The 13,955-nt window shown below is 39.6% G+C and overlaps 1 protein-coding gene across 1 annotated transcript in view; it reads left to right on the forward strand.

The window, feature by feature from the left end:
• The window catches only part of LRRC49 (leucine rich repeat containing 49), a 2,278,115-nt gene that overhangs the window by 536,635 nt on the left and 1,727,525 nt on the right, over positions 1 to 13,955 (forward strand). The window contains exon 6 of the mRNA XM_044078469.1: positions 13,019 to 13,162. Coding sequence (XP_043934404.1) covers positions 13,019 to 13,162 — 144 coding nt within the window. The remainder of the gene's footprint in view (positions 1 to 13,018; positions 13,163 to 13,955) is intronic.

Consider the following 13,955-nt stretch of genomic DNA (forward strand, 5'->3'; position numbering starts at 1 on the left):
CTGGCATACAAGGCCATTTCAGACCCAGCCTTGATGGAGTTGCTGCATATCCAGAAGACAAACTCCACTCATGCAACCCGCATGCAAGGCCTTAACCTGGTCTGTGACATTAATAGAACTTGTTGGCAGGATAGATTTGTGTCCCAAAGACTCCCCTATCTGTGGAATAGACTCCCTCTCCATGTCAAGCAGAGTACCTCTCTAGCCCTCTTTAAGGTGAACCTGGACGACTGGAATTGGAAACAGAAAATACACCCTTGGGATCCCACCTGTGTCCCTGCTGGACAGGGCGAACAGGTGCTGACTTTGAGGGAACAATGGGCAAAATTATTGGCTAGGCTTATAAGGGCCTCTGGGCCAATAGCCTAGTATCATCCTATGAACCTTTATATTTAAACCTATCTTTATGGCTGATATTTGTGAGACATATTTAAGCTCTTAGAGTACTTGCATATGTATTTGTTGACAGCGTACAGGCCACTCCTAAATAGCCTTGCAAGTCTTGGTCAGACTACCATTTGGATAATAGTAACATTACACAGTAGGATTGGAGACCCTTTGTAAGGGCCGTATAGTAGCTGATATGTAGGGGTTGGTGGCAATGGAAACTACCTTATAGTCTTGGCAGAAGGAGACATGGCTACTAAACCTGTGCCAGGCTTCCCCAGGTGTGTGTGTTTGTATATAAACCAAATCTCAAAGTGTCTGTGAGTCAGCTACTTGGGCAAGGACATGAAGTACTGGTTGGACAGAGAGGGTGCTGGGGGTCTTGGCTTTGCCCCTCAGCTGAGCTGAGATCTTAACTCTATAGCTGTTCCAGTAGGGAGTATTATTGGGGATCTGCAGAAAGAGGGAGAAATCAGCCCCAGACTGACTGTGATCTCTGTGTGCTCTTAAGGGAAATTCCACTTTACTGCTCGTATACTTGTCATCCTCCCAGTGTGTACATCCCCTAGTTGTTGCCAGTCGTGAGGATTGAGGCTCCTTGATTACTGGGCCAGTGCAGGGGTGTCACACCTTCATCCTGTTTTTGTTGTAGTTTCTATATTCTACAGGATTTAAGATTTTGAGTGTTTAATTTTAAGCCAAACTTCAACAAGCCTGCCTTGTAGTCACACTGAAGTCCTCAATGGATGTGATAATGCATGCATGGTAGGTAAAAAGATCCATCATGCATTAATTAATACTTTGGAAAATACTGGGAAGGAATACTGTGTGGCTGTGCTAAGGGAGCACAGCTTGAATTCCAATATTAAGTCTGGTATGAGTTGCCTGTGTCCAGAGAAGATTATTTATGGAAAATACTAACTGCTCATACACACAGTCTTTGACAATCCCCCCAACCTACTTCCAAACTGCAGGAATGTTCCGCCTCTATGTTGGAGCTGAAACTGCAGGATATTGGTCTGTCTACCATGTAGTCCCTGCAGTACCAGCATATAGTTGGAGGAAGGGTACCGGAAGCATATGGTAAGGGGGTGGTGAGCGCCTCACACTTTTACAGCTGCACGTTGTCCAGGAGGCTTCAACAATTAAAAAAAAAAAACTGCTTCACTCCACGATGGCACTGCCTTCTCCTTTAAGAAGGACCATGTGTGCGTTGCATGCATGCCACCGTGAATGTAAACATATTCCACACTCGTGTGTGGAATTTAAATTTGTTGTTCCATTGAGAGAGAAGGTGTGTGTGTGTGTGTGTGTGTGTGTGTGTGTGTGTGTGTGTGTGTGTATAAGTGCAATTTAGACTAGTGGTTCTATTTGTTTGTTCATTCATTTCTGTATGAGAGAGTGTGTGTGTATGTAATTTAAACTAGCCATTCTGTTTGCATGAGAAAGTGTGTGTGTGAGAGTAGGTGTGTGCATGGAATTTAGCTTTTCATTTCTGTATGAAAAGATGAAAAGGGTGTGTGTGTTGCTGTGTGAGAGCAGAGACAAAATAGGTGTGTGTGTGTGTGTGTGTGTGTGTGTGTGTGTGTGTAGCATACATGTCAGCTGTCAAGATTTAGCCTCATAGTTTTGGTCTGTTTCTCATAAAATTTGTGGGTTTCTGGCAAATTAGGGAGGACTGAAATCACTGAATAATGACATTATATATATATATATATATATATATATATATATATATATATATATATATAGTTCCCATTCACATTGCCAAAAGTGCAGTTCTCCGAACTACATTTTGCCTGGACCATAACTCCGCATTTACACTTCCCCAAAATGGCACTTTGCGATCACACTGCAGTATGTATGAACAAATGTACTGTGTCACTGTACTGCGATCTCGGAGTTAGTATATATAATTAACAGGGGAGGGTGTGGGTCACAGCCCCCCACAATTAGAGTGCAGAGGGACTTTCCCCCCTGCAAAAATTAGAGAAAATTAGTTAATGTGGTTTGTTTTCCATTTCGGAGAAGTGTAAATTCGGAGTTATGGTCTCGGCAAAGTGTGTTTTTGGAGAACTGTACTTTCGGCAATGTGAATGTGATCCATATATGTATGAGTTTCAGACTTCATATGCTTCAGAAAATACAAATCCTATTATTCTAAAAATTTTCTAAGTGAAAAAGAACAGTATTTAAAATCTATCCCTGTGTTGGACCATTGCATCTCCATTATTTCAGGCTTTGTCCAGATTTCTTGCACTAAGAGGTTGAGAGGTATGCGTACCTCTCAACTGTCCAGATTTTTGCATTATATTTTTGGTCTGTTCTGCAACATTTGTGTTTTTCTGTCAAATCACTGAGGATTGAAATAACTAAATAATGTCATACAGTTGAGTTTCAGACTTCATTTCCTTCAGAAAATGCATGCTAAGGCCAACACTGTTATTCTATCAACTTTCTAAGTCTATAAGAGCAGTATTTAAAATCTGTCCCTCTTTTTGGGCCTTTGTCCCCCATTATTTTAGGCTTCGTCCAGATTTCTTATGCTAAGAAATTGAAAGGTATGGAGGTATGGTATGTAGTGCCCTAGTTGAGGGGGGGGCAGGTTAGTCAGTTAACTTGATCAAGCTTGACCCTGTAGCTTGGTTACAGGAGACAAGAGCCTGAATGCTCTATAACAACTACCAGATTGCTGAAGGAATTCTGAGTTTCAGTGGAGACAAGAGCCTGAATCCTGTACACCGCCTACCAGACTGCTGAAGGAATTTTGAGCTTCAGTGGAGAGAAGACTGAATCCTGTACACCAACTACCAGACTGATGACAGAATTGTGAGTTTGAGTTTCAATACATTTTTAGGGAATTATGAGTTTAGGTGCATTTTCAAGGAATTGAGTTTCAGTTCATTTTCATGGAATTGTGAGTTTCAAGGGAATAAAGTTTACTGTTGCTCATACCAAGTCTGTTTTCAATGTGAAACTAATTTTGTTTATCAAATGGCAGCAGGGTTGCCAGATGTCCCTATTTGAGTGGGACTGTCCTGGGATCAGCAGCCTATTCACCTCATCATTAGTTACAGATCTCTTTAATGTGGAATTGTTTGGATGACTTTTACTACTGCAGAGATTGTGCTTATTGAGTGATATTGGTGGGTTGTAAAGACAGATGTTTGAGTGGCCTTTTATGGTTGAAAATTTCTGAAATGGGTAGTTTTGTCATGATCGGTTCTTTTACTTCATTGGTTAGTAGAGGAATGTTCAAAACTAGAAATTTAAAGCACATTCTATCAAGTGGAATATAATTTAATACACTCAGGAAGGTGAATCAAAGAATGCATACATGTATGCATGGCTCTAAAAATGTGTGCAAGGGGCTTATGGTTTGAAAACAGCCCAAAGGTAAACTTAATCCTCACTGGCCAGATGCATTTTCTTTGAATGTGGGTTTTCATGCTGTTTCAATGAATGTGAGTTTCAAGGGCAGAGAAGATTACTGGTTATGCTAAGTTTGTTTTCATTGTGAGACTCTTTTGTTTGTTTAGCAAATGACCATCAGTCTGTGGCATAGCTAGAGTTTGTGCCACCTGAGGCTGTCTTTGAGTTTTCCACTCCTCCCCCTCACAAAATCATGGTGAAATGGGCCGCCCCCCCATACACAGCCAGCCCGCCCCACCCATTCCAGTGTCCCATTACTTGGCTATTTCTCACCATTTACCATAAACACTGTAATGTGCATACTGCTTTATGCTTTACTTCTATAATAATTTAGATTTCATTCAAACTATTATTTTAAATTTTATAGCATAAACACTGATAAACATCTGCTAAACAGAGCAATACAGTCTCACAATGAAAACAGTTGTTATTAAAACTTCTCTGCCCTTGAAACTCGCATTCAAAGAAAATGCATGTGTCCAGTTCCAGACAAGGTTTACCTTTAGGCCCCTTGCACACTATTTAGGTTCATGCAAACATACATGTGTTCTTTGATTCACCTTCCTGGTTATATTAAATTATATTCCTTGTATAATACAGCACACCTGTTAGAGCGTGCTTTAAATTTGCTTTGAACAATTTTCCAACAAGCAATGAAACAAAATGTATGAACCAATAATGACAAAACTGCCCAGCTCAGAACAGTTCCATCGTAAAAGTCTACTCAAACTTCTGTCATTACAATCTGCCAATATCAGTAAATATGCGCAATTTCTGCAGAAATAAAAGTCATCTAAATAATTCCGCATAAAGCAGATCTGTAACTAATGACGAGGTTGCTGTTGGCAAACAACCTTATATTTCATTGTTTCATCTACAATAAAGTGCCTGTTGCCCTCGAAGAATAAATTGCCTATGTTGCATTAAAAAAATGATAAGCTAGTAATATTGCAATAGGGAATGGATGGCAAACTGATAGCAGGTTCGTAGTTACTAGGTATCTCCTTCAAAGAAGGACAGTCTCAGGACTGCAGCATCCACCCCCTTTAAAGTACAACACAGTATAATATTTGCAATCCATCTACATACTGTGGGAGTGGAACCCACAGCCTTCTCTAGCAAAATCAAGTATACTACCTTTTGTGCTACTAACAATGCAAACAGACTTGGCATAAGCAGCACTTATAGTTCTCTTTCCCTGAAGCTATCAGCTCCTTGTAAAATCCACTTGACACTCAACTATATCTCTCAACTTTGCGGCATAAGAAATCTGGAAAAAGGCAAAGTTTATTGTGTGTGTGTGTGTGTGGGTGGGGGGGGGGGGTTAAAGGCCAAGGACACATTTTAAACATTGCTTGCATAATCTTAGAAAGTTGCAAGAATAAAATATTTGTGTTACCATGTGTTTCCTGAAAGATAGGAAGACTGAAACTTAAATGGCTATCATTATTTAGTGAATTCACTTCTCACTGATTTGCCAGAAAACCAGAAATTTTAAGAGGAACAGACCAAAATTATGAGCCAAACATTCCAGACATTCTTTGAAAAGCTGGACAGTTGAGAGCTATGGACTCCTTGACTCACAAGTGGTGGTATGGGTAGAGAAGTCCGGCTTTCTTTCTTGTACCCAAAGTACAGGGTTTTAGCCTGAGTAACACTAACCATCAGGTATACCTAACTGGGCATTTTACCCACACACACACAACCTGTTGAATGACAGCAACAAGAAGCAGCTACACACACCCTTTTGAATGGCAGCATAACTCTGGCAGCAAAATGCTGTACTGTAAAATCACACACAATTCTGGCAGCAAAATGCTGTACTGTAAAATCACACACAATTCTGGCAGCAAAATGCTGTACTGTAAAATCACACACAATTCTGGCAGCAAAATGCTGTACTGTAAAATCACACAGACAATTGAACAGCAGCAATAAGAAGCAGCTAATTTACTTGAAACAAGAATAATTCAGCAGCACAATTTAACAGCAGCAGTATGAAGCAGCCTTACTTGAAGCAGGAATAATTCTGGCAGAAAAATGCTGTACTGTGAAATTTGAAATTGGGCAAGCAGATAAGAAGGACAAGATGTCTGTACGACAGCCCACGCACAGACATGATGCGACTGGACCAGCTACGTGACTGTTGTTAATGATGCCCTTAAAAAAACATTTTTTATTTAAACTATTGAAGTAAATGTTGATAGTCCCAAAAGTGCTGCCTGGGGTGGACCACCCCTCTGCCCCCCCTACTCTCAGCTACGCCACTGGTATCAGTGTTTGTGCTATTTTATTTCAATATCTGTAATCATTGTAGAAGTCAATAAGAAAACAGTATACACACTAACAGGTTTGAACACTGTTTATGGTAACTGGGGAGAAATAGCCAAGTAATGGAACACTGGAATAGCTGGGATGGGGGCTTTTGCTGGGGATTTGGGTGTTGCTGCAGGAGGGGCTGCTCTGAGGGCGGTCTCAATCTGTTACCCTGCCTAGGACCCCATTTGACCATGACCTGGCTCTGATATTTTATAGTGTTATTTACTGTAAACTGTCAGAAGTAGGAATGAAACAATGAAGGGTCAAATATTTTGTTCCATGTTTGGCAATAAAAGAATGAAAGAGCTTATTATTTTATAAATGACACTTCTTTGTTTCATTCCAACTTCAGATAGTTTATGGTTTTCACCATTATTTACTGTTAATTAATAATGGTCATATTGTTGAACATGCCATTGTAGTTCTGTGGATTGTGGACTTCAACTGAAGTGACAGCAGCCTAAACCAGGTACACTCTAGGCAGTCATTTATGAAGTAACAACAGTAAAAATAATGATGATGACGACAATGATGATGATAAAGTAAGACTTAATGCAGACAAGAAACTGAAAAAACTTTGACGCTTGTTACTGTGTTTTCAGAAGAAGTTAATACAGTTTCTTTCTTCCCTTAAGATTAGGTTCATAGAGGTTCATAGATTAGTACTAGGCTAAATGCTGTTATGGACCATTTTAAGCCTAACCAATTACCCCATGTAAGAATCAAACCCTGCATCTTGTGTCTATAGGGCAACCACGTTAACCATTATGCCAGCCTCCCACCCCTTTCTCATTACTGCAAGTTGGCCCCAGTTTTGTTAGATTTTTTTTAAGTCATGCAAAAAACAATTTATTTAAAAGCACAATAAAAATATAGTGCAGTTTTATTCTGCTTATTAAAATGTTATTAAAGCTTCTTGCCTGACTTTAACCCTTTAGTTAGGTTATTTATTATTATTGTTATTTTTCCAAGTTACCCAGTTTTTGTTGCACTTCTGTTTTATTTAATTGAACAAATGAAAAAAAATGCAGCAGGTTGAGCTTGAAAGAGATAAACAGCTTTTGCTCACAGTTTTTATTTAAACCTCAAAACCTCATAACTTGAGGGATAAAGCCAAAAGCGTAATGGGCTAGGAAAAAGGTCAAAGGTCCAGAATTAAGACCTATTTTAAGTATAACATTGTTCTTATATGCTTAGTTGCTAGAATAACAGGTTTTCCATTAGCATGCTTTTTCTGAAGGATATGAAGTCTAGAAGTCTGAAACTCAAATCTCTATCATTTAAGTTTTGCAATCCTCATAAATTTGCCATAAAACCACAAATCTTATGAGGAACAAACCAAAAATATGACTCAAAATCTGGGACAGTCAAATGTATGCTTTGATCTCTCAACCTCTTAGGGCAAGAATCAGGGAGAAATAGTGTGAAAGACTCAAAATTATGGGCAGATTTTAAGCTTTATTTTTGTCACCAAAGCAATGGATGAAGGTGAAACAGTTCACACCACATTTCCTTGACCCAGACAAGCCTTTTGATGCAGTCCCCTACTCAAGTATAGTAGAAAAGCTGAATAAACTGGGAATAAACCCTTACATCACTAACTGGACTGCCAACTGGCTCACATGATGCAGGAGATCCAGATAAGGGAGGCTATCTCTAGAAAGAGACCAGTCACCAATGGAGTCTCCAAGGGTTTGGTGCTGAGACTTTTCTGTTTGGCATCTACTTCTCGGAAGCAAAATCAAGTACTAAAAGGCTTTGGCTGAGTAAGTTTGAGATGACTGCAAGCTAGGAGCAGTTATTTAATCTCCAAATGACTTTCCCATCATGCAGGAAGGTTTGTCCCAAATAATAACTGGTGCCAGAGTCATGAATTGAAACTAAACTCAAAAAAATACAGTACAGTATCCTTTGGGAAGTCACTTACCCCAGGGGAGCTACCAAATTGACAATAACCCTCTGAGAGTTGACCCAGTTGTTTGGCATTTGGGAACATGTGTCGACAGTAACCTAACTCTTGACCAACACGTGCCCACTGTCATAAGAAAGTCTTTCTGTATTGCACAACTTATGAACAAATTGATTGCAACTAAATCTAGAGATGTTATTGTCCCCCTTTAAGAAGCCCTCATTAGGTGAATCATTTTGTATAATTCCCACTTTGGCATGTATCTCTCCAGACACATGCAGCAACTGGAATGACCACAGAGATACTTTACTAAAATGGATAGATTTCCTAAACAATAGTTCTTGCATGGCCAACCTCAAAGCCTTATCACTATACAGGATATCCTGCAGAGTGCTAAGAGGTGGCCTGTGTCTGGCTTACAAGGCATCCTCCGAACTAATACTGATGGATCTACTGAACATCAGCAAGTCAAATAGCATCAGAAATACTCAGCTGAGGTATTTAAACAGAATAGGGTGGAAAGACGGATATATATATATATATATATATATATATATATATATATATATATATATATATATATATTTCACAGAGGATATCGCTGTTCTAAAACAGACTCTATTCAAGTAAAACATAGCTCATCCCTGTACATATTCAAATGCAACTTGGATCTAAGGATGGGTAATAGAAGATGCACCCCAGAATTGCCCCTCATGCCACTAATGGATAGAGGCAGTTCCTAAGTGCTGCATTCCTTACATTGGTCTCCTCAAATTATTTGTGGTATAATCACAGTTATTCTCACTGGGGCTAATATACAATTATCAGCCATGGGATGGGTAAGACCAATCAGGAAATGTTAATTCAAGTACCAAAAGGGAAGTTGGCTAAGCTTAACATATCCTCGAAGCGAACCTATGTTGAGGTAGTAAATAGTTTTAAAAATTTTCCCATTTTAGATCACACGATGCCCCTCTCACCCTCCACCCCCCAGCCTTCAACAGCTTCCAGTGCCTCTGAGTACAACCTGCACTGAGAAGGCCCAAACTGGACCACATTTTCATGTAGACATTTTGCAACACTGTTCAATGCCAGTGTAAGTTTTTTAGGTCCGTCAGTGTTGCAAACCTGGTTCACATTTGTGAATTTGAGATGGATCTCCTGGGTTCCTCATTGGCCTACATGGTTTAAGGAATTTTGGAGCCTTTTTTAAAGCAGGCATATACTTGCTATGCTGCACCAAGCATAATTTCTCTTGGAATCTAGCCCTGGAGGACTTGAGACAGCCTATTTTTTTCTTTTTTTACAGGCGACAGTGCGAGACCTGTTGCCTCATGCAGGGGTGTGATTGCCAGAGAGCACTGACTGTCTTGCAACTTTTGTTCTATGTGGCAGAGAGGCAATTAAATTACCTAGGCGTCACATTTCATTTATTTTTCTTGGTTGTTTTGTTTCTTGAGTGATACTTAAATACACAGGTATATCTGTGGCTTTGTCTTCTCAGAAAAGACTCAAGGCCTGCAACACTACAAGCTGAGTTGACTCCCTGATAGTGATTTTTCCCAGTCACCCTCCAGTCCCTTGCCCTGCTTTTTAAACTTGGTGATTTTTGACCTGCCCACCCTTACTGTAAATTGAGCCTTGAAAGCTCCCCCCCATTCTGCTCTGCTCTGCTCTGCTATTGATATCTTGAATTATCTTTTGTCTTTCCATTTGCTTATTCTGAAGAAAAGTGCTTTTTTGTCTCTCGTTGTCCATTCTGCTGATTTACTTATTTTGAATTTATCCAATTAGTCATTGGATACATAAGTACATTTTTACGTACCAGAAAACTCTTTTTCTGTGTTTTTATATCAAGAGGACTGAAGATTTTCCATCTAGTGGCAGGAGGTGATGAAGTGGTCTATCTAAGTTGGGAAACGCACTAAAGAGCCCTGAGTGTAATCATTTTATTGGCCAGAGGGGCTTATTAGTCAACTTACCTTGTTTTCAGTGCCTGTATACATCTGGCATGTTTATGTGGCTCTTGGCTCATTTCCACAGAGCTCAGCAATGCTTGGCATCCTCGTCTGTGCCTCAGAAGTGTTTGTTTTGCATCTGGTGCCACCAGGGTTGCCAGACGTCCCTATTTGGGCGGGACTGTCCCGAGATCAGCAGCCTGATCCCGAGTCCCGCCCTGCCGGTTTAAATCCCGGCCAGCCTCCGCTTTGTTTGTTTTTGATTGTCCTGATATACCTGGCATACGGGCCAATTGCGCGATTTTTGATTGGCCCATATGCCGGTATACGGGCCAATCAAAAATCACTAAACACGGAGCTTCTCGTGTTGTTTTGTGGAACTCTGTTCCGCATTAAAGAACTTTTTTTGGTCTTCAGATGCCGAAGACCTCTTTTTTTTTTTTTTTTTTTTTTTTTTTTTTGGTCTTCACTTGCCGTGACCTTCTTCTTCTTTTTTGTCCCTACCTGGGGTGCTGGAAATCTGGCAACGCTGGTGCCACCCAGGCAAAGCTAAGAATGTTCATTAAATAATCACACTTCTGTAAGCTGTTTTAAAGTACACTGCTTTTGATATCTTGAAATATCTATTGCCTTTCCTTGTGCTTGCTTTTCATTGCTTGTTGTGCTGATTTATTTGCTCTGAATTAATTATCTAGCTAGTTGCTGGATAAATTAGTGTATTTTTTCACTCTAGCAACCTCTTTTTGTGTGTTTACATTTAGAGAACTAAGGATTTTCCATCTATAGGCAGTAGGTGATAGCCTGGTTGTAGCTCAACTAATAAAGGACCTGTCATAATGGATATACACTTTCCCAGTTTTTCTGCAGCCAGTTAGGTGGATATGGGCATCCTGAGATAATGCAGCAATTGTCTTATGTTCACTAACAACCATTTAATCTTTAAAGAAACAGAACAGGATGTAAGAGATATAAATAGACACTGCCACTGGAGACAAAACTCTCACACGCAGGCACTCATAAATAATAACAACCAGGTTGTCAGAAAACGCACGCAACCCAATACACTTAGAATGCACCTCACACATAGACTGACATATGCTGAGGCACTTAAATGCAATATTCCCAAGGCTCAAAGATGTCCTAGACACTCTACTCATAAAAATCTTCCTCAGTAACACTATACATACAGCCATACCAAGGGGAGCCTAATTTACTAAGCCCATAAAGCAAGTCATTTTGGGACATACTGATCCACCCTCTTACCGGTTTGAACAATGGGAAAATAACAGCCAGACACCTATCAGGAGCCAAGATCTTATAGGTTACACACACACACACACACACACTCAAGTCATTGCACCATATGTACCAATATGATTCAGTCATACTCCATGTAGGTGTAAATGAGTATCTCCCTAGGCTATATGAAGAGAGACGTTATAGTGCTCTCGGATTATGTATCACAGATTGGTATGTGCATAGTAATGAACAGCATTCTACATTTCACCAAGGATGATGCCACAATACAAACAGAAAAAGACTGTCTATAGTAACTGGCTTAGTATCTGGTGTCATTCCAGGGAAATATAGTATTCATCAGCATGGGAAGATATGGTCAAAAAACCTCTTTGCTTTGCCAAGGATGATCTGCACTTGTACCCTCTAGGCTTTCAGATATTGGTGAAAACATTGTCTCCCACATTGAGCCTTTTTTTTGGCTATGGCAAATTGACAGACTTTCCAACATAGCAAAATCTATCCAATGTAATCTAAAAGCATTACTGCTTAATACCAGGAGTCTAAACAAGAAGCTCCACTCCCTCCAAGCCCTCCTCACTTGGAAGAATGCAGTCATCTGTGCAGTTACTGAGACGTGGTTTACAACCTCAGAGAGTGCTCAGGCAAGGATCAAAGGTGGAGTTGTATCTTTCTACGTAAACAACAAGCATACCGTGGGGTTAGTTAAACAGGATAATGCACTGGAGTTTCTCCATGTACAAATCACCACTGACAAAGTTCCATACCATATTCTTGCAAGTTATAGGTCAACCCTCCCTGATCCAGGAAACTCATAGGTCATACTTAGACCTACGGGAGGCACTTATCATTCAACTGAATACCATTCTCATGGTTGACTTTAATTACCCCACCCATTGACTGGGAAATCATGCATGATCCAAATTTGCAGCCTCAGAGATTCTTGGTCTTTGTTAACACAAACACCCTAGACCAGATAGTGCATACACGCACTAGAGGCACAAAAGTATTGGACCTGATACTCTCAAATATGAGAGAATACCACACCCCCACACAGTGTCATGTCCTCTCTGGTGAGGTCAGACCACATGGCTGCCTCCAAGATAAAAATAAATTCTGTAACTCCCGCAAACCCTGTAATAATTAGGAACTACTCCAAGGCAAGCTACCTCTTAAGTGGTAACCTGTCAAAATGTCAAGCCCCTCCAAACTCAGATAACACAGCAGCCTATGCAGAACTGCTCACAGAAGCTGTGTACACCATGTCGATAGTTGCGTAGAGGCAGCTGAGCCTAGCAGAAGTAAACCCAAATCAGACTAAAAAAAAAAAAGCAAGCCACCATGGTGCAATCAAAGATTAAACAGGTTGTACAATAAAAGAAAAAAGTATAAATCATGCCCTAGCTAACATATACCCCCTTAAAATAACCTCTAATGCAAATAACTCATGTTGAGACATTTGGGTTGTATGGCCAGGTTTATAAAGGACCTTGTGGTCATTAGCCTAGTATACACCTATGAACCTATGTTAAAGGAAATGCCTATATACATTTAATGACTCTCAAAAGAGACGGTCGCCCATTGACATGTTCTCTGGTGTGTGTCTTCCCAAAGCATTATTATTTTGCTTAAATTAAAACTAAAACTTTGGTACTGAATAGTTACATTTATATTTTAACAGTTCTGTATTTACCTTTGTGTGGTATATGACATCGCATTATTAAAGAAGGCTGACATTTAGCATTTTTATTTACAGATAAGGAAAATAGAAAATATAAACCACCTGAGTGAGCTACGTGTGTTAAACCTTTCCCGAAACATGATAATTCATGTAGAAAACTTGAATGGTTTGGATTCTCTGGCAGAACTTAATGTCCGTTACAACCAAATTGTCTCTGTGGTAAGTATGGTAGTACATCTTTATTGTGGTTTGAATACCCCCCATTAACTGTCGGTGAGGAGTTTCATATTTTCTTCCTCTATCTGTATTAGATTTCCCTTTGTTCTCTGGTTTCTGCCTACCTGTCAGGAACATGCTGGTTAATTGACTGCTTCAGAATGAAGAGGTACTGCATTGAATTAATTCAGTTGCATTTAAAAAAAATACACTGCAAATGTCATAGATTAAATTGTCTGACATTTAATTTAATATCTAAAAGTGCATATTGAATTCAAACCTTTTTTTTTATTCCAGTGTACATTTTCTTCAGTAAACTAAATTATAATTTGCTTGGTAATGCCAGATTATATGAGCCCTTTAGGCATAATGAAAGTCTATGCCAAAAAATCTCAAGATCTGTTAAAATTATTAATTTGCTGGTGATGAAGAATGAGGTAGCACCTTCATAGTCAAGTAACACATTTTGTATGTTGTCATGATTTAGAATCCTTATCTGTTTTCCCGTGTTCTTTGAATCTTCTTCAGCCCCCACTAAGATATAAAGCTAAACGTTTCTGAAATTCTAACCACATGATTAAAGGTTTAGTTTGAAAATTTTCTCTCTTTTTTTGTGGTTTAAAAGGCTGTGTCTCTGGTTTCTGCCCCATAAGGTAATCTGACTTGCAAAGTTCTTCTCCCCCTTTCATTGGTACTGTCTGTTGTGTAACATAGGGAATTCCGGTTTAGATCGTACCAAATTTATTCCAAGTCCAAAAACACAGACACACTATTTCAACAACAACATGAATGCCAA

The sequence above is a fragment of the Protopterus annectens genome, chromosome 7.part1, assembly GCF_019279795.1.
Source record: "Protopterus annectens isolate FY-2018-M chromosome 7.part1, PAN1.0, whole genome shotgun sequence".
In the NCBI taxonomy this organism is placed as follows: domain Eukaryota; kingdom Metazoa; phylum Chordata; order Ceratodontiformes; family Protopteridae; genus Protopterus; species Protopterus annectens.